The 19,528-nt window shown below is 42.5% G+C and overlaps 1 protein-coding gene across 1 annotated transcript in view; it reads left to right on the top strand.

The window, feature by feature from the left end:
• GORASP2 (golgi reassembly stacking protein 2) overlaps nt 1-18,208 on the top strand; it is a 40,377-nt gene extending 22,169 nt beyond the window's left edge. The window contains exons 6-10 of the mRNA XM_081095443.1: nt 2,402-2,534; nt 4,074-4,197; nt 12,460-12,546; nt 14,012-14,122; nt 16,195-18,208. Coding sequence (XP_080951569.1) covers nt 2,402-2,534; nt 4,074-4,197; nt 12,460-12,546; nt 14,012-14,122; nt 16,195-16,535 — 796 coding nt within the window. The 3' untranslated portion in view covers nt 16,536-18,208. The remainder of the gene's footprint in view (nt 1-2,401; nt 2,535-4,073; nt 4,198-12,459; nt 12,547-14,011; nt 14,123-16,194) is intronic.
• Nucleotides 18,209-19,528: the final 1,320 nt, after the last annotated feature.

The following is a 19,528-nucleotide window of genomic DNA, read 5'->3' as shown; positions in this document are numbered from 1 at the left end:
TTCTTAGAGCCCTTCTTTTCTAGACACTGGCAATTACTCCTTTTCTTTGGAAGACATTTTTTCTTTTGACATGACTTACTACCATTGATCAGCCATTGCTTTAAACAGGCCCACACATACCATTTTCCTGAGTCTACTCTCATTTGTCATGTGTCTGCTTCTGGTTTTTATTCCCTCCTCTGAGGCTGTCCACATTTCATTCATTACAGCATATTTCTCTTAGTTTCATTCTTGGGCTAGCTTTAAGTTCGCAGAATGTCTTGCTGTTGCCTTCAAGTGACTATCACCACTTAGTTATTTTGATTAATAAGCACCTTGTTTTAAAATGTAACTACCTCGGAAAGGCTACTATCGATCAGTGTAAATTATTTAATTTTATTCCCTTCAAATTTATCTGAGATCCAGTTCAGTGAGAATTGCAGTTTTGCTGGTAGAAGGAAGGGGGAAAAAAGTGAGAGCAGGAACAAGTAATTTTGTAATGTGAAGCATCATTGTGAAATCAGATTTGGATAAGGAAAAGCTTAAGTTGGCCACTGCCTGCTCTCCCAGCTTTTGGTGGTGGTAATACGCAGAAATAATAAATGCCTTGGCGGGGGGAGGCACAGACATATCTGCCTGGCCTACTCAGAAAGTGTCAAGTAGTTTGGGAAATAAAAGCAATCACGATAGCCAAACCGGTTTGGCTCAGTGGATAGAGCATCGGCCTGCGGACTGAAGGGTCCCAGGTTCAGTTCCGGTCAGGGGCATGTACCTTGGTTGTAGGCACATCCCCAGTGGGAGTTGTGCAGGAGGCAGCTGGTCGATGTTCCTCTCTCATTGATGTTTCTAACTCTCTATCCCTCTCCCTCTGTCTCTGTAAAAAATCAATAAAATATATTTAAAAAAAAAAAAAAGCAATCACGATAGAAACAGTTGGAACCTGATTGTGATGGGCCTTAAATACCGTGGTCAGGAAATTTGTATATACTTTGGTCAGTGGGACGATGATATTGTATCGGTGGGGGCTCTTTGGTTCCAAACAGTAGAAACCAACTGTCATTGCTGTAAGCCAGTGGTTCTCAACCTTCCTAATGCTGCAACCCTTTAATGCAGTTCCTCATGTTGTGGTGACCCCCAATTTCATTGTTACAGATTAAACATAATTAAAGCATAGTGATTAATCACAAAAACAATATGTAATTATATATGTGTTTTCCGATGGTCTTAGGCGACCCCTGTGAAAGGGTCGTTCGACCCCCAAAGGGGTCGCTACCCACAGGTTGAGAACTGCTGCTAAGCAGACATGACTTTATTGTTGGGGAATCACTCTTATAATCAAAGAAACAGTTAAAGAATCAGACTTGGGAAGGATAGAACTCAGAACACCTCTAGGAATTTAGAACGGAAGGGCTTTGGCAATTTCATCAGTATTCTACTGAAGGGATGAATGTTTTTGGTTTTCTGTCAATCCCAAGATTTGTAGCCATGGGCAGGAGAGATGGATTGGCTTTGGTCATTAGCAACTCCTTGGTTTGGGCAGGAGAGGCCTTCTGATTGATAGTCACACCCGTATGGCACACAACAGCAGAGAAATAATTCTCCAAAAGGAAGAAGGAAAAATAAATATTGGGAGGCCCATAGACTATGGAAAGAAGCAATGTAATCATATCATTAAAAAGATGGCCTCGCCCTAATCAGTTTGGTCCAGTGGATAGAGCGTCAGCCTGCGGACTCAAGGGTCCCAGGTTCGATTCCAGTCAAGGGCATGTATCTTGGTTGTGGGCACATCCCCAGTAGAGAGTGTGCAGGAGGCAGCTGATCGATGTTTCTATCTCATCGATGTTTCTATCTCTCCCTCTCCCTTCATCTCTGTAAAAAATCAATAAAATATATTTTTAAAAAATCATCATTTTCCCCTTTTAAAAAAAAAAAGATGGCCTCTGGTAAAAGTAAAAGGATGAATTGGAGTCTGGATTAATTTGGATTGATTTTTGTTATGTTTTGAAATAGAACTATGAGATGTGTAAATTACATCATCATACAGAAGTGCTTGGAGCTCTTCTGTGCAAAGACTATGGCATTCATTCAGCAAATAATTATTAAGTGTCTGCCATGTGTCAGGAACTGCTCAAGGCATTAAACAAAACAAGGTCTCTGCCCTCAAGAACTTTAACATTTTATTAAGGAGACAGAAAATAGTGTATGGTGTGTTGGATGGTAATAAATACTTGAAGAAAAATAGAGTAAGGGTAATGCCCATGGTGGCAAAAAGGGTGGTATTTCATAAGAGGGTGGTCAGGGGAGCCTCTGATAAGATGACATTATTTAAAAGAATGGAAATGTGTTTTTATATTTCAAAACCTCAATGAAATGCAAGCTATGACTGATAACAGTAACTTTTAAAAATATATTTTTTTCATAGCCTAGGATGTGGCATTGGATATGGTTATTTACATCGAATACCTACACGCCCCTTTGAAGAAGGAAAGAAAATATCTCTTCCAGGACAGATGACTGGTACACCTATTACTCCTCTTAAAGATGGGTTTACAGAGGTAAGATAACTTTACTATATGATTATATCATAAAGTTTCCACCAAAATGACTTGAGTGTTGATGTATGTGGTGGTAGCACTAATTGTTGTAGGGTAGATGATGAGTTAAGTATTGACCATGCTGAATTTGAATATACATTTGGATATTCTACAGGTCTGGATTTTAAGAAAGAAGACAAGGCTAGAGATATAGATTTGGGAATCATCAGAAAAGAGAGGGTAATTTCACCCAATGAGCATTAATAAAAATTGTCAAGGGATTGGCCTCTGAGTGAGTCGAAGGACTGACATTGGAATCTTGAACATTTCTAGTATTTAAATGGATGGGCAGAGAAAGGAAGCTCACGAGAGGTTCAGGGGGAGAACAAAGCTTTAAGAAAAAGGGAGATCGGGGGTGAATGGTGAATGATTAAGTGATGATAGCTGGTGTTTATTATTTCAAGAAACTTGACTGGGAAAGCAAAGAACGCTAAGTGTGTGGGGACTATTACAGGATCAAAATGAAGCTTTTTAAGGAATAAGAGATATTTGGACAGGATGAAAGGCCTTTAAACTGTATCCTAAGCAGGCCTCACAGAACGATTAACTCTTGTCTACACAACTAATTCAAAACCAAACATCAAAAAAGAAAATGCTACAGTTGTAAAGAATAGGCTGCTACCACTGTCATTTTATGGTACACATTTTGACCAGATTCTAGAGAAAGTGAAGAGGAGCTCTGAAGAAGTATAACCTCCGCTTCCTTCTCATCCCCACCATTGGCTTATGGCCAGAGCAGCGTAGTTATATGTTCAGACTCCCCTGCCCATATCTGCTGCCCCTAACCAGATGAGCCTCTAGGACAGTCTGAAGACAGAGGATGAAATAGCAACTAGGGAAAAGGGCTACTATATTATAAGTTATGTTGAAATGTGCTAGAAGGCATTGGAGCTAGCAGAAATGGAGTATTCAGAGGTAAAACTACCTATCCACCCATCTGTATAGAATCCATATAGACTCATTCATTTTCTCTTGCTGGAAGGTAGAGATCTGGCTGCCACATTCATTCATTGATGAAAAAAGATAAGGTGGACTTATGAGGTGAGGCATCTTGAGAAATGTCTAAGGAATTTATCATGGTTTTAAGACTTCCATCTGATTTCTTCCATGACCAATGAAAATTTAAAACAAAAATTGGCTGAGAACTCAAAGAAGAAAGCAGTGGTGATATAAGGGTTGAGTAACGTGATTTTTGGATGGCCTGGAATGAGGAGGATAGAATCTACTCCTAGTGTGGAAGTAGCTATAACTGTGTGTGTAAAAAGGTAGATGCCGTGTGTCAAGAGACTGGAAGTGACAGGATGGGAAGGTAGTTACAGTGCATGGTCCTTGGCATATACCAACATTAGGAAGGAATCCCAGAAGGCAGCAGTGCTGGGTTAACATATTTGACAGTATATGATCAAAAAATCTGTAGGACCGGTGAGAGTCAATATTTATATTTTCTTGTAAATACACTTGAGTAATATTTTTTCTTTCTACTTCTTTTTTTTCCGGAAGGTCCAGCTGTCCTCGGTTAATCCCCCATCTTTGTCACCACCTGGAACCACAGAAATTGAACAGAGTCTGTCAGGACTTTCTATTAGCTCAACTGCACCAGCTATCACTAATGTTCTCAGCACAGGTATACAGAAAAATGTATTTTGTTTTTCACTTTGTTTGACCTGATACTCTTTTCTGTCTCAGGCTACACAATTTTAAAAAATCAATGCCAGTATACTTTGAAAACTGTAAATATGCTCTGTATTGACAGGCCCTGTCTGTGAAACTTAGTACTAAATCACCATGCGTTTGACACTTCTTCTCAATATAGTTCTCAATATAGCATTTAAACTTCTTCTCAATATAGTTCTGACTTTGGGCTTCTCTTAATATTGTACAAGTTGTAGAGCCAGACTCTACCTTGAAATTCTGTTTAATTGCTCTGTTTATTCAACAGATGTTGCATATCCCTGAAGTGGTAAACACTGGGGATACAAAAGTGAGCAGGATACCATGTATTCCTTTCCTAGGGGCTCAGTCTTGCTCGGGAAACATGTGTCTGTCTCCTTTCCTTTATTACTTGTTCTACGTAATACATATAGTCCCTGTTTGTTTTTGTGATGTTATTTTTTTTAAATACATTTTATTGATTTTTTTACAGAGAGAAAGGGAGAGGGATAGAGAGTCAGAAACATCGATGAGAGAGAAACATCAATGAGAGAGAAACATCGATCAGCCGCCTCCCGCACACGCCCCACTGGGTATATGCCCGCAACCAAGGCACATGCCCTCAACTGGAATTGAACCTGGGACCCTTGAGTCCGCAGGCCGATGCTCTATCCACTGAGCCAAACCTGTTAGGGCGTGTTGTTATTTTTTTAACAGCTTTATCAAAATCTAATTCACATACTGAACAATTCGTCCATTAAAAATATACATTTCAGGGAGGGGGTGGTGAGTTTATTTGCAGAGTTGTTTAATCATCACCTCAAGTCAATTTTAGAAAAATTTTATTACCCCAAAAGAGACTCTGTACCCATTATCAGTCACTTCCTATTTTTCCCCAACGTGCCCCCTCCTCGCTTGGCCTAGGCAGTTACTGATCTACTTTCTTTCTATGGATTTGTCTAATCTAGGCCTTTCATATAATACTAGGGGCCCGGTGTACGAATTCGTGCATGGGTGGGGTCCAGCTGTGGGGAGGGGCCGAGGGAGGTTGGCCGGCCGCAGTGTGTGTCATAGTGACCTGTCGTTCCAGTCACTTGGCTTTTATATATATAGATAGGTATGTGCAGTTTCCTGTGATTGGCTTCTTTCACTTTGAATAATGTTTTTAAGATTCATTCATGTCATAGCATATATTAAAACTTCGTCCCTTTTTATGGCTAAATATTATCCCATTGGATTGATATTCCACATTTTGTTTATTCATCAGTTGAGGGACTTTTTAAATTATTTCTACTTTTTGGCTACTATTAATAGTATTGCTATGAACATTTGAGTACAAGTTTTTATGGAATTGCTTGGTCACATAATATAGTTCTTAACTTGATATGTTGGTAGAGTTTATTTTTTTCTTTCCTTTTTTAAAAATCTTCTGTTTTTTGGTTTTCTTCCTTCATAATACTATACCTAGAGTATATTATGTACTCAAATATTGAGTAAGTGAATTAAATACTGACATGGTTTAGTTTTATTTCCTTAGTACTTTTTATTCTTGAGCTATTTGTATTCAATATTTGCTTACATGTTCTGGAATGGATTTAAAACAGCCCAGCAAGATACACTTAAGGTCAAGAGTATAGTCTCTGGAGTGGTCCCCTAGGCAAATCAAAGCTCTTTTTAGAATCTTTGTTTTTTTCCCTAAAGAAGTGTTTTTCTAGATGAATTTTTAAATTTTAATTTCTTATAATTAAAAATTTAACTCAGAAGTGGGTAGAATAGTATAACAAACCCTCACTATCCAGCTTCATTTGTTATCAGTATGGTGACATATCTTCCCAACCCTACTCTTTGTTGTTTTTTTTCCCCAGTATATTTTTATTGATTTCAGAGAGTAAGGAGAGGGCGATAGAAAAATCAATGATGAAAGAGAATCATTGATCGGTGCCTCCTGCGCACCCCACACTGGGGATTGAGCCCCAACCAGGCATGTGCCCTGACCAGAAATCAAACTGTAACCTCCTGGTTCATAGATCGATGCTCAACCACTGAGCCATGCCAGCCAGACTTTTTGTTAACTTTTTTCCCCAACTTGATTGAGGTGTAATGTGCAGACCATAAAATTAATTCACTGTAAATACACAATTCAGTGTCTTTCAGTAAATTTAAGTAGGGAGTTGTGCAGTCATCACCACAATCCAGTTTCAAGACATTTCCTAGGTGACATTAACTATTAATGTCATCAATATCACGTCTTAAATACAGTTGGGAGGGATTTTAAAGTTTGTTTCATATAAGTGGTGTTTGAATTCTTTTTATATTATGATTTTTTTTTTTTCTTATACCCCATCAGATGCTCCTGTAATTTTCCTGAATAGACTTAGTAAAGGTGGATTGGGGTTCTTCTCATGGCAGAGGCTGTATCTGTGTCTGAGTAACTCTACCTGCTTTAGAGTAAGAGGGTTCCTATGTCTTATAATAAGTCTTCTGATTTTAGAGGACAGCTGACATCTCTCTTCAAGTCCCACTTTCTTTTTGACATTTTAGCTCTTCCCTCATTACATTAGAGTTATGCAGTACTTGTATTATCTTACAAGCACATGCACTGAGATCCTTGACCTTATAACACTACAGAGAAATGGTTTCTTGAATATTAAAAGAAAGACAGTATAGATAAAGCAGTAATTGCTCAAAAGAGATTGTAAGATACTAACATTTTCACTTCAAGTAACTCAATTTAAAAATACTCCTATGTCCTAGCATCATAGTGTGAGAAACGATTTTTTGTTAGGCATTTATTTTTCTGTTGTTGCTTTTATTTTATTTTTTTAAAATATATATTTATTGATTTCAGAGAGGAAGGGAGAGGGAGATATAGAAACATCAGTGATGAGAGAGAATCATTGATCAGCTGACTCCTGCACACCCCCTGCTGGGGATCGAGCCTGCAACCCGAGCATGTGCCCTTGACTAGAATCGAACCCGGGACCCTCCAGTCTCCAGGCCAACGCTCTATCCACTGAGCCAAACCAGCTAGGGCTGTCTTTTCTTTTAATTATATTGCTGCAAAGTAGCCAAAATAGTAACTGTAAAAATACAGAAATATATGTTTTTTAAAAATGTCTTCTCTGTGGGTTGATAATTTTTAGATTATGAAAGTTTTAGAAAATGAATGTATCATGTTGAAATGGCATTAATCAGTGTGACCTTTCTGGTACACCCCCACAACACTTCCTGACCCCCATCTTTGCTCATTTTTTCTGCAGAGAATTTACACCATTTTACACACTCTGTATTTTATTTGTTTAATATTTGTCTTTTCTGGCCTTCATTAGAATGTAAGTTTCGTAAAGGTCTTTATTCCTATTTTTTTATGCTCTGAAGAGCCTCCGGGTCTAGAACAATATCTAATATATAATAAGTGCCCCTCAAAAACTTGAGTAAATGAACACACCAACCAACCATCCAACAACCTCTTGGAGAGTCTGATAAAAGCAAAGAATCCTCTTCTACTTTTGCATGCCCCCAATTTCTACAGTAAATAAATGAATAAATAATATCTGAAGATGGTTGCTTCATACTTTTAGGCACAATTCATTTCTTTTTTTTCTTCTTTTTTTTTAAATTAAATCTTTATTGTTCAGATTATTACATTTGTTCCTCTTTTTTCCCCCCATAACTCCCCTCCTCCCAGTTCCCACCCCACCCTCTGCCCTCACTCCCCACCCACTGTCTTCATCCATAGGTGCACGATTTTTGTCCAGTCTCTTCCCGCATCCCCCATCCCCCGTCCCCCCCAAGAACAGTCAGTCCACTCCCTTTCAATGCCCCTGATTCTATTATAATCACCAGTTCATTCTGTTCATCAGATTATTTATTCACTTAATTTTTAGATTCACTTGTTGATAGATGTGTATTTGTTGTTCATAATTTGTATCTTTACCTCCTTCTTCTTCCTCTTCTTCTTCTTCTTCTTCTTCTTCTTCTTCTTCTTCTTCTTCTTCTTCTTCTTCTTCTTCTTCTTCTTTCTTCTTCTCCTCCTCCTCCTCCTCCTCCTCCTCCTCCTCCTCCCTCCCTCCCTCCCTCCCTCCCTTCCTTCCTTCCTTCCTTCTTTCTTCTTCTTTCTTCTTCTTTCTTCTTACCTTTCAGCATTTCATATAATATTGGTTTGGTGGTGATGAACTCCTTTAGCTTTTCCTTATCTGTGAAGCTCTTTATCTGACCTTCAATTCTGAATGATAGCTTTGCTGGATAAAGTAATTTTGGTTGTAGATTCTTGGTATTCATCACTTTGAATATTTCTTGCCACTCCCTTCTGGCCTGCAAAGTTTCTGTTGAGAAATCAGCTGACAGTCATATGGGTACTCCCTTGTAGGTAACTGAGTCTCTTTCTCTAGCTGCTTGCTCTTAAGATTCTCTCTTTGTCTTTTGCTCTTGGCATTTTAATTATGATGTGTCTTGGTGTGGTCCTCTTTGGATTCCTTTTGTTTGGGGTTCTCTGCGCTTCCTGGACTTGTAAGTCTATTTCTTTGAGCAGGTAGGGGAAGTTTTCTGTCATTATTTCTTCAACTAGGTTTTCAATATCTTGCTCTCGCTCTTCTTCTGGCACCCCTATAATTCGGACGTTGGTACGTTTGAAGTTGTCCCAGAGGCTCCTTACACTATCTTCATATTTTTGGATTCTTTTTTCATTTTGCTTTTCCGGTTGGGTGTTTTTTCCTTCTTCGCATTTCAAATCTTTGACTTGATTCTTGCGATCCTCTGTTCTGCTGTTGGGAGTCTGTATAATATTCTTTATTTCAGTCAATGTATGCTTAATTTCTAGTTGGTCTGTTATCACAACATCGAGGGTCTCACTAGATTTCTTGAGGATCTCACTACATTTGTTGGCGGTTTCTAGAAAGTTCTTGAAAAACCTCAAAAGTGTGGTTTTGAACTCTATATCCAGTAGTTTGCTTTCCTCCATTTCTGTCATTTGTGTCCTGTTTCTTTGTCTGCACATTTTTTATGCTTCCCTGTGTTGATAAAGTGGTTTTCTGTGCTAAGTGTCCTCTGGGGCCCAGTGGCTCAGCCTCCCCAATTACCTGAGGTAGACACTCTTGGTGCACCCCCTTGTGGGCTTTGTGCACAGTCTTGTTGTAGTTAAGCCTTGATTGTTGTAGGTAACACTGGGAGGATTTGACCTCCAGGAAAATTGGCTGTGAGAATCAGCTGTGTCTATGGTGGGAGAACTTCTGTGCTGAAGACACCCTTCTGGGGCAAGACTTGCTTCAGTGGGGCTTTGGTGCTCACTGAGTCTGTCCCCTGAGTGTGTCCCTTATGAATCTGAGGAGTTGTAATTGGATGGTCCCACTCTGACCACTGGGAACACAGGCTCTTGGATCTAAGGAGGTGCTAATCTAGCCTCTGCCTGAGGCTACCTAGTAGAAGCCAGCTGTAAAGCAATGCAAGTTGCCCTGGGGCCTTGGGGCAGCTGCAGTTTGTGAAGTAATTTTCAGATTACAAAGGGCCGGGCCTTTCATATGCAAAAGCCTCGTGCACGGCTTGGGCGGGGCAGGGTCCCAGGGTATCAACAGGACGGGCGGAGCAAGCAGTATGGCTGCTCTTGGCCCTGTCCTCAGAGGCCCCGGGAATCGCTGCGAGTGCCTCCGAGAGAAAGCTGCCCTCGAGTTCTGATTGATGCCAGACAGTCCCGTTTCTCCCGTATGAGTCTGGGTCCCCAGAGACTCCCCCGGAACTGGAGCTCAGAGCTTGAGACTCCCTCCCGATTCAAAAAGACAATCGTGACCTCAGCCGCCAGCCGTCTCTGCATGCACCTCCGCACCTTTGTATTTTACTTCCGCACCGCACCTCCTCTGAGTCTCGGTATGCTTTTCTCTTTCCTTCTAGTTGTAGAATTTCCACTCAGCCAGCCTTCCTGTGGTTCTGGATGTTGTCCGTTCCGTCTTTTAGTTGTATTTTTGAAGTGGATGTGCGAGGCAGCAATCTCCAGTTTTTACCTATGCCGCCGTCTTGGTTCTCCTCCACAATTCATTTCTACTACTGTGTTTAAGCAGATCTCTATAAGATTAAGATAAAAACTGGAATTTATTTGCAATATTACTATTGTTTTGACATCAGCAAGACCTCCCACATAAGTAGGTGAGAAACTTTAGTAGGTAATCTTGATCAGGCAGTATCGTAAGAGTTATCCTATCTAATAAAAGAGAAACATGGTAATTAGCCGTACATCCACTACCCTTCCCATTGGCTAATCAGCGAGATATGCAAATTAACTGCCAGCCAAGATGGCGGCCGGCAGCCAGGCAGCTTGAAGCTAACATGAGGCTTGCTTGCTTGCTTGCTTCAGTGACGGAGAACTCCAACGTTCCCCGCGTGCCTTGCCAGCCTCTGAGCTGGCAGTTTGAAACATTGTTACAAATATAGAAGCTAAACAAAACCCCAGAAACCTGCTTTCAGCGAGCCGGGACTCAGAGCTGGAGTTGATACAGTGTTTCGATTATAGAACCCAAACAAACCAGATACCGGCTTTCAGCAGCAGAGGCCTCAGAGCTGGAGCCAGAGCTAAAGCTGGCCCAGAATAAAAGAAAGAAGAATAAAAGGAGCAGTTGGGAGCTTCAGTCATCCACCAGCCTGAAAACAGCCCTCAGCCCCTCACCCAGACTGGCCAGGCACCCCAGTGGGGACCCCCACCCTGAAGGGTGTGTGACCAGCTGCAAACAGCCATCATCCCCTCATCCAGACTGGCCAGGCACCCCAGTGGGAACCCCCCCCTGAAGGGTGTGTGACCAGCTGCAAACAGCCATCATTCCCTCATCCAGGCTGGCCAGGCACCCAAGCGGGACCCCCACCTTGATCCAGGACACCCTTCAGGGCAAAGCAGCTGGCCCGCACCCATGCACCAGGCCTCTATCCTATATAGTAAAAGGGTAATATGCCTCCCAGCACCGGGATCAGCGGAGCCGCGAGGCCTCCCAGCACCGGGATCAGCGTGAGAGGGGGCAGTGCCCAAACCCCCTGATGCCCTGTGGCTCTGTGTGTGACGGGGCGGGGCCACAACCTCCCTATCAGCCCTGCTCTGTTCGTGACAGCGGAAGGCGCCCCAACCCCCTGATCAGCCCTGCTCTGTGCCTGATAGGGTGGAGCTCCTCAACCCCCTGATCGGCCCTGTTCTGTGCGTGATGGGGGATCTCTCCAACCCCCTGATGGGCCCTGCTCTGTGCGTGACAGGGGGGAGCTCCCCAATCCCCTGATTGGCCCTGCTCTGTGCGTGACAGGTGGTGGCGCCGCGACCTCCCCATCGATCCTGCCTTGAGTGTGACAGGGCAGTGCCCCGACCCCCCAATCGGCCCTACCCTGAGCGTGACTGAGGGTGGCATCGCAACCTCCCAATCCGCCCTGCTCTGTGCATGACAGGGGGCGGCGCCCCAACTCCCCAATCGGCCCTGCTCTGAGCCCGACCAGGGGCTGCACCTAGGGATTGGGCCTGCCCTCTGCCACCCGGGAGCAGGCCTAAGCCAGCAAGTTGTTATCTCCCGAGGGGTCCCAGACTGCGAGAGGGCACAGGCCGGGCTGAGGGACCCCTCCCCTCCCCCCTTGAGTGCACAAATTTTTGTGCACTGGGCCTCTAGTTTGTATATAAAGAACATAGCCTCCTCAAGCTAGCATAAGTGAAAATGGGAATGTGCTGGACCTCAGAGAAGTGTCACAGAACCTACAGTCAAATGGAAATGGAGATCCAGGAAGCCAGGCCATTCTCTCCATCTCTGGAGGTTCACTTGCTCTTTTGTCTCTTTCTCTTTCAGAGCCCAGCACTCACTATTTCATCAGGCATATGGCTCCCACCCCTCCAGCAGGCCCAGATCCCCATGGTTTCTTAGTTCAGGAGCCCAATGGAGACTGACTAATCTTTGCATTCCATTTCCAGATTTGCAAAAGCAATTTTGTAATCTAACCCTGCTTAGGTCAAGTGTAAAAGTCTCATCCAGTGAGCTTAACTGGACTGGCTTTGCTGAGCCTCCTGCCCTCTCGGCCCAGGCTCTAACAGTTTTTGTTAGGGGCCATGGGCAGAGTAGATAGACCAGCTGTGACACCTAGTGACACAGCCAGAAATTAAATGAAGTCCCACTGACCACCTGGGGGCGGGGGAGTGTAGGGGGACTAAACACTGTGAATATAATCTGTTTATTCTTTGTCAACTGAATTTGTTAAAAATTTTTAAAAGATTGTACTTTTATTTTAGGTGTACCAACAGTACCATTATTGCCACCACAAGTAAACCAGTCCCTCACTTCTGTACCATCGATGAATCCAACTACTACATTACCAGGTAAGCAGCAGGAGACTTGAGATGTGTGTAATAAGCATTACTAACATTTTGCATCTTAAAAAGCAATGAAAAAAATGTTATACCTATGGAGTGACTTTTTATGTCTTTTAATCTCATTTTGCCTCTGTAACTTTGTGATAAATGAAAGCAAGAGGAAATGAACCAACTTACCACCCCTTCCCACCCCTCATGCAGCATGAGGCAGGAATAAGAAATACGTACAAGTTCGGTTCTTCAGTGCGTCCTTAGTTGGGCTTTCTCATAGTTGTCTACTAGTATGTGAATACACATTATGTCCTGGGAGGGAGCACTCCTTATCTGCATCTTTAGTAGCTTGAACATTAGATTAGATTTTGGGTTATTTCTCTTACTGTTCCCAATGAACACGAGTCCCTTTATCTTGCAAATAATAATCAAGTATTATTTCACTGATCAAATATGTTTGCATTGTGGGAGTCTTTAATTATATGGCTAAAGATGTTGTTATACAGACATATTAAGCCATTGGTAACCCATTAACCAAGTATGTACACACTCAAACACAGAATGATAAAGCAAGTGTGATAAAATGTTAACATTTGGGGAATTTGAGTGAAAGGTATATTTGGGGATTCTTTATATCAACTGCTTTTTGTAACCCTAAGTCTGAAATTATTTCAGAATTTGAAAAATAAAAAAAGGCCAGAGAGACTGTAAACCTCAACCAACAAAGAAAACTTCCATTCCATTTTACTACCATTCTTGCTGGATAAATCACCCCTTTCTCCAGACACTTGGACCTCATTATTCTTGCTCTTGGGTTTAGAACAGCGGTTCTCAACCTGTGGGTCGCGACCCCTTCCGAGGGGTCGCCTAAGACCATCAGAAAACACATATATAATTACATATTGTTTTTGTGATTAATCACTATGCTTTAATTATGTTCAGTTTGTAACAATGAAATTGGGGTCACCACATCATGAGGAACTATATTAAAGGGTCGCGGCATTAGGAAGGTTGAGAACCACTGGTTTAGAAGAATTAGTATTTGTTTTAACTCTTAGCCATTTAATCAGTTAGGTATAGAAAGACATTTTGCTTCGCCTCACTGGCGAGGCTCAGTGGTTGAGCCTTTACCTACGAATCTGGAGGTCATGGTTCAATTCCCAGTCGGGGCATAAGCCCGGGTTGCAAGCTCAATTCCCAGTGTGGGGCATGCAGGAGGCAGCCAATCAATGATTCTCTTTTATCGTTGATGTTTCTATCTCTCTTCCTCTCCCTTCCTCTCTGAAATAAATAAAAATATTTTTTTAAAAACAGACATTTTGCTTCAGTGAGATTTTATTGTTAATGTAGTTATGATAGGAAACTGCCACATAGTAAGTGGACTTCTCACTTTGAAGTGAGTAGTATTTTTTCAACACAAATGGATTGAATGTTTTCCCCCCGGGAACTGGTTAACCTTTTGTCCTCACCTTCTCTTCAGGTCTGATGCCTTTACCACCAGGACTACCTAACCTGCCTGCCCTCCCCAACCTCAACCTCCCCACACCACACGTCATGCCCAGCGTCAGCCTTCCAGAACTCGTGAGCCCAGGTATGTTGCCTATCTTGCCTTCCTAGGGCTCTAACTAATAAAAAGTTTTATCTAGGAAAGCCAATCCTCTATTTCAGGGCTGTTGTAGTTTTTTTTCTGGAAAAGGCTGATCAGTTTAATAAATTTTAGCTGCCTCAAATCAATATTAATCTTTTTTATTTAAAGGGCTTTTTAATAAAAGAGGAAGCCCTAACCGGTTTGGCTCAGTGGATAGAGTGTCAGCCTGTGGACTGAAGGGTCCCAGGTTTGATGCATGTTCCTTGGTTGTGGGCGCATCCCCAGTAGAGGGTGTGCAGGAGGCAGCTGATTGATGTTTCTAATCTCTATCCCTCTCCCTTTCTCTCTGTAAAAAATCAATAAAATATATATTTAAAAAATATATTTTTTTATTAAAATAAAAAAAAGAGGAAGAAGTTATCTTTGTGATTCTCCTCTCACTGTGCCCTGACAACTCATGCACCACAAAGGCCATTTGTAGAAGTAAAGAGTGTGTGTGGTGTCACGCTGCTATAACTAAATTGGATGGAAGGTGTACATTTCACCCAGTGGAGGTGAATGAACTTCTAAGATTCTCCTTGTGTTTGGGGCGGCTGCCCCCTGTGGTGCCTATCTTGCGTAGCCCAGGCCCGGAAACTTAGACTGTAAAACCATTGCCCTTGCTCAGCTGGTTAGCTTATTTTTTGATACTTGTCATTTAATAAATATTCTCCATTATTAATAAATGTTTTTATAATAAAAACTGTGAGAGATTTTAGCTGCAAATAGGTAAGTTAGCAGATACTCAGTGTTCACACTCTTCTTATGCACTGATGAAAATGAAATAGCAGAGTATATCCCACAAGTCTGCTCTTCCAGTTAATGGTTACCCAGGTTACCTTTGGCTTGGAGAGGGCCACATGTCAGGGCTGACTTTTCATTCCTGTAAACGCTGATGCTTATTGTCTTAGCTCTCTCTGTCTTTTCTTCTGTGCCCTACATTCTTGGCTTTTTCCTCTGTCTTTTCCCCAAATTGACATTGAGGGTTTAACCAGCCCAGTGCTTGCCCTGAACCTGTTGTGCAAACTGCCTTTCCATTGTTTCTGAAAGAAGTAATACTCTTTTCCTTTATTATTATTATTGATTCCTTATTTTTAATCCTCACCCAAGAAGTTTTTTTTTTAATTATATACTTTTATTGATTTCAGAGAGGAAGGGAGAGGGGGAGAGAGAGATAGAAACATCAATGATGAGAGAGAATCATTGATTGGCTGCCTCCTGCATACCCGCTACTGGGGATCGAGCCCACAACCCAGGCATGTGCCCCTGACCGGAATCGAACCTAGGACTTTTCAGTCTGTAGGCCAACACTCTATCCACTGAGCCAAACCAGCTAGAGCTCTTTTTTTCCCCCCCATTAATTTTCAGAGTGAGTCAAAGGAGGTGGGGGCAGGGGGGGGGGGGGAGAGAAACATCCATTTGAGAGAGACACATCAACTGACTGCCTCTCGCATGTGCCCCCACTGGGGGCAAGAAATGAACCCACAACCAAGGTACATGCCCTTGACCAGGAATTGAACCCTTGACCCTTTATTCCGAAAGCTGACACTCTTCCATTGAGCAAACTGGCCAGGGCTATTGTGCATTTTAAAATCAACACAATAAACCCACTAAGTATAAACAGTTATCCATCAATCTTGGGGCTTGAGCAGAGGCTGGGTACTTATGATGAAGCTAATGCACGGGCTTCATGACAAGCTCCTCCTTCCATAGTCTTCCCAGAGGCTGCCTTCTGTGTCTCCTCTTCCTATTGTCTGTCCAGGGCAGCGCTCAGTCAGCTTGCAGCTTTCCTGGGTGAGTGGGATTCTCCTGTCCGACACTCATTGTAGCTGTGGTGCCTGCTGGAGGGGCTGCTGTCTGTCCCACTGGGAGAGTCATTTCTTCCCTGAGCTGGGACAGGGAGCCGAGGCATATAGGAGCCTAGACACAGGGAGCCTTTCCTCCTGGCCAGCTGGTCAATAAAAACAGTTATGTGACTGTGACTACTGCTCTTTTAGTGCTGGGAGGATGTGTGATCTGTGCTGTTTTTGTCCTAGGTTTGCCACCTCTTCCTTCCTTGTCTTCCCGAAACTTACCTGGCATTGCAGCTCTCCCCTTGCCATCCGAGTTCCTTCCGTCATTCCCTTTGGTTCCAGAGATCTCTTCAGCAGCAGGCTCAGCGGAGCTGTTGTCCTCCCTCCCACCCACCAGCAGCCCACCCTCCGACCCCGTCACGACCACTGCAAGAGCAGATGCTGCCTCAGCACTCACTCTGGATGTAACGCTCCCAACTTCCAAGGCCCCGATCGCTGTTGAGGACAGAGTCAGCGAATCTGCCCTAGCCAGCCAGAAGCCTGTTTCTTCGGTAACAGACGCAAATGCCTCTGAGTCACCTTAACTTTGAACCATCTTTGGAGTTGGCTCGGTGTGCTTATTTAACCACGGAAACGAATCTGGAAACGCAAACTATCATTAATTTCATACTAGTTTTTATCATATCCGTAGGCTCCTGTGAATAATTCTGAGAAAACTAAGCAAGAGGATCTGAGGTTGTCCTGCCGAATCAGGGTGGGCCGTGGGCTGGGGAGGGAAATGTCAGAAAGTGCTTGTATTTTAAAAACAACCAAAAAGAATTGTAAGAGGGCCTGCTGCCAGGTTTCCACTGCCATTCTTGGGGTGTGCATCTTTGGGAAAGGTGGCAACAAGGTGTCTACTTTTGTCCCTGTCCCCCTGCTGCTCCTCTGTAAGAAAATGAAACATTTTATGCCTCGTTCTCACATGCAGCATTTCTTGTAGTTTGTAAATCATTTGCGTGAAAGCAGACCAATTCACTAAACCGTGAAAGGAAAAAAATATTTTACTTTTGGTCTCCGTGAGTCACATCTCTATTAAGGTTTACACAAAAATCCAGCTAAAGATGCTTGATAAAGTTACACAATGTGCACTAGTAATTGAACATCTTTTTATTCAGCCTATACACGGATCCTTGTTTTGAGCTCTCAAAATTACTCAGACAACATTTTGTAACTGCTGCTGTTGCTTTATACGTCCACCATAAAATACATTTTAAAAGAAATAAAGGAGGTGTTGGTGTTGCACAGTTTTAAACCAGAAGGTGGCACTTTGTGGCTACATCAGATATTACAACTATACTGGGAAAGCATAGATACAGCAATAAATTATAGTAATTTGACTTTTCTTGTGATACATTTAAATTATAGGTCCTACCTGCCATATGTGCATGCATTACTCTCAGTGTGCCACCCATCTTCAGTGTAATTTTTCATGTCTTAATGTTAGCTTTCTCCTAAGTTTTCTAAGAGATGATAAGTTAAATGGAATTGATTTATTGAATGAAATTAAGTGCATATTATATCTCTGTTTTTAAATAAGATGAAAGAACTTCATCAGTTATTGACCTGGCACTGGCATGAACATTGCTAAGAGAATAGCACATAGAACTACAACCACTCAGCTAACTAGGGTCATCAGCTCCAGCTCAGAGCCTCCAACAGGGGCCAATGCCAGTCAGTTCTTAGCATATATCCATTTCTAGAGCCAGATTTCTAGTTAAAATTATTAAAGAAGGCTCCAGCTCTAATCATAGCATCTTCTGTTTAAATTATAAATATTTTTAGAATAGTTCAATCCTATTTTTAGAGAGGAGCTTATAACAGGTAGGAAAAATATTCACAAGTATATTTAAACTAGAGGCCCGATGCATGAAATTCATGCAAGGGGCTCGGCCCTCACAGCCCCAGCTTCATCTAGAATAGAAGGTCATCCGGCTCGTCTAATTAGCATATTGTGCTTTTATTATTATAGATGGTATAATTGTTTACTTTCCAGGACAGGAAAAGTTGAGCAAGTTGTTACTACTTTCTAAAAGATTTTCATATTGTGTGTGTGTGTGTGTGTGTGTGTGTGTGTGTGTGTGTGAGTGAGATACCTTAGACCAGTGGTTCTCAACCTTCCTAACGCCGCGACCCTTTAATACAGTTCCTCATGTTGTGGTGACCCCCAATTTCATTGTTACAAATTGAACATAATTAAAGCATAGTGATTAATCACAAAAACAATATGTAATTATATATGTGTCTTCCGACGGTCTTAGGCGACCCCCAAAGAGGTCGCGACCCACAGGTTGAGAACCGCTGCCTTAGTGGAAAGCAAGTCATTTTTTAAAATATATTTTTATTGATTTCAGCGGGGGAGGGGTGGGGAGAGAAACATCAATGATGAGAGAGACTCATTGATCGGCTGCCTTCTGCACGCCCCTACTACAGATTGAGCCTGCAACCCGGGCATGTGCCCTGATGGGAATTGAACTGTGACCACCTACTGAGTCATACTGGCTGGGCAATTTTTAAGATTTACTAAATGATTTTTTTAAGTTCCTCCAACGCAATGATATTACCTCTTGTGGGATCACAGTTCTCATTTGAAAATGACAACATCCCTAGACCATCCTCCCAGGAAAATGTCCATAAGTATATGTAAAACCCTGAGCTCTGGGGAGAGAGGGCTTCTTAGCATTCCCTTGGAAGACAGCCACAGACCTGGCCTAGATTGGCTCATTAGATCTTTACTTATTTTAGATATTCTCTGCTTCTTTCAGAAAAAAACAAAAACAAAAAAGACAGTTTTGGTGTTTATAGACAGCAGTAGGTTCTGTACCAGGTGCCAGAAATGTGATATAAAAAAAACTGTCTCTACCAAGAAGCCACTCGCTGTGGCCTTTTTGTGGGGTCAGTCTTCAGGGCTCTCCAGAGTAAGTGCTCTAACATGGAGGAGTTCCAGCGAGATGAGGATCACAAAGGCAGAATTACCTTTGAACCCTCTGTACCACTCAGCTTGTGCCCAAGTGCCACAAGAGAGGCACAAGGCAGTAATGGGGGAGGACATTAGTTTTGAATAGGCTGTTACCACAACAATTCTCAAAATAATAGTGGCTTAAACAAGAATGTTTATTTCTCTCCCATATTCAGAGAGTCGGAGGTAGACCAGGTGAGGCAGGCCTAGCCCCTGGGATATCAGAGACCTGGGCTCTCAGCTCGTAGTTCTACGGGTGTGCTTTCCATTTCCAAGGTCAGCATACGGACCCAGATGGCAGCTGGAGCCCCGGCTACACACACCATTCTCATTCCAGCCAGAAGAGCAACTCCTGTCCCCCTTCCTTTGGGGGCAATTCAGAAAAGTTTCACACAGCACTTTAGCTCACATCCTTCTGGCCAGTGTGGAGTCACCAGGCCACTTTTAGCTGAAAAAGAGACTGAGATGAAGTCTTTATCTCATCATATGCCCAGCCATTGCTGATAAGGAAGAGGAGTAACTAAGGCAACCTAAGTGCCTGGCTGGGGAGTTAGGCCTTTGTCTTAAAAACAGGAGTCA

This window comes from Myotis nattereri (assembly GCF_964212035.1).
Source record: "Myotis nattereri genome assembly, chromosome: 7".
NCBI lineage: Eukaryota > Metazoa > Chordata > Mammalia > Chiroptera > Vespertilionidae > Myotis > Myotis nattereri.
The sequence above is the reverse complement of the archived record's forward strand: the minus strand, read 5'-3'. Positions and strand labels throughout refer to the sequence as shown.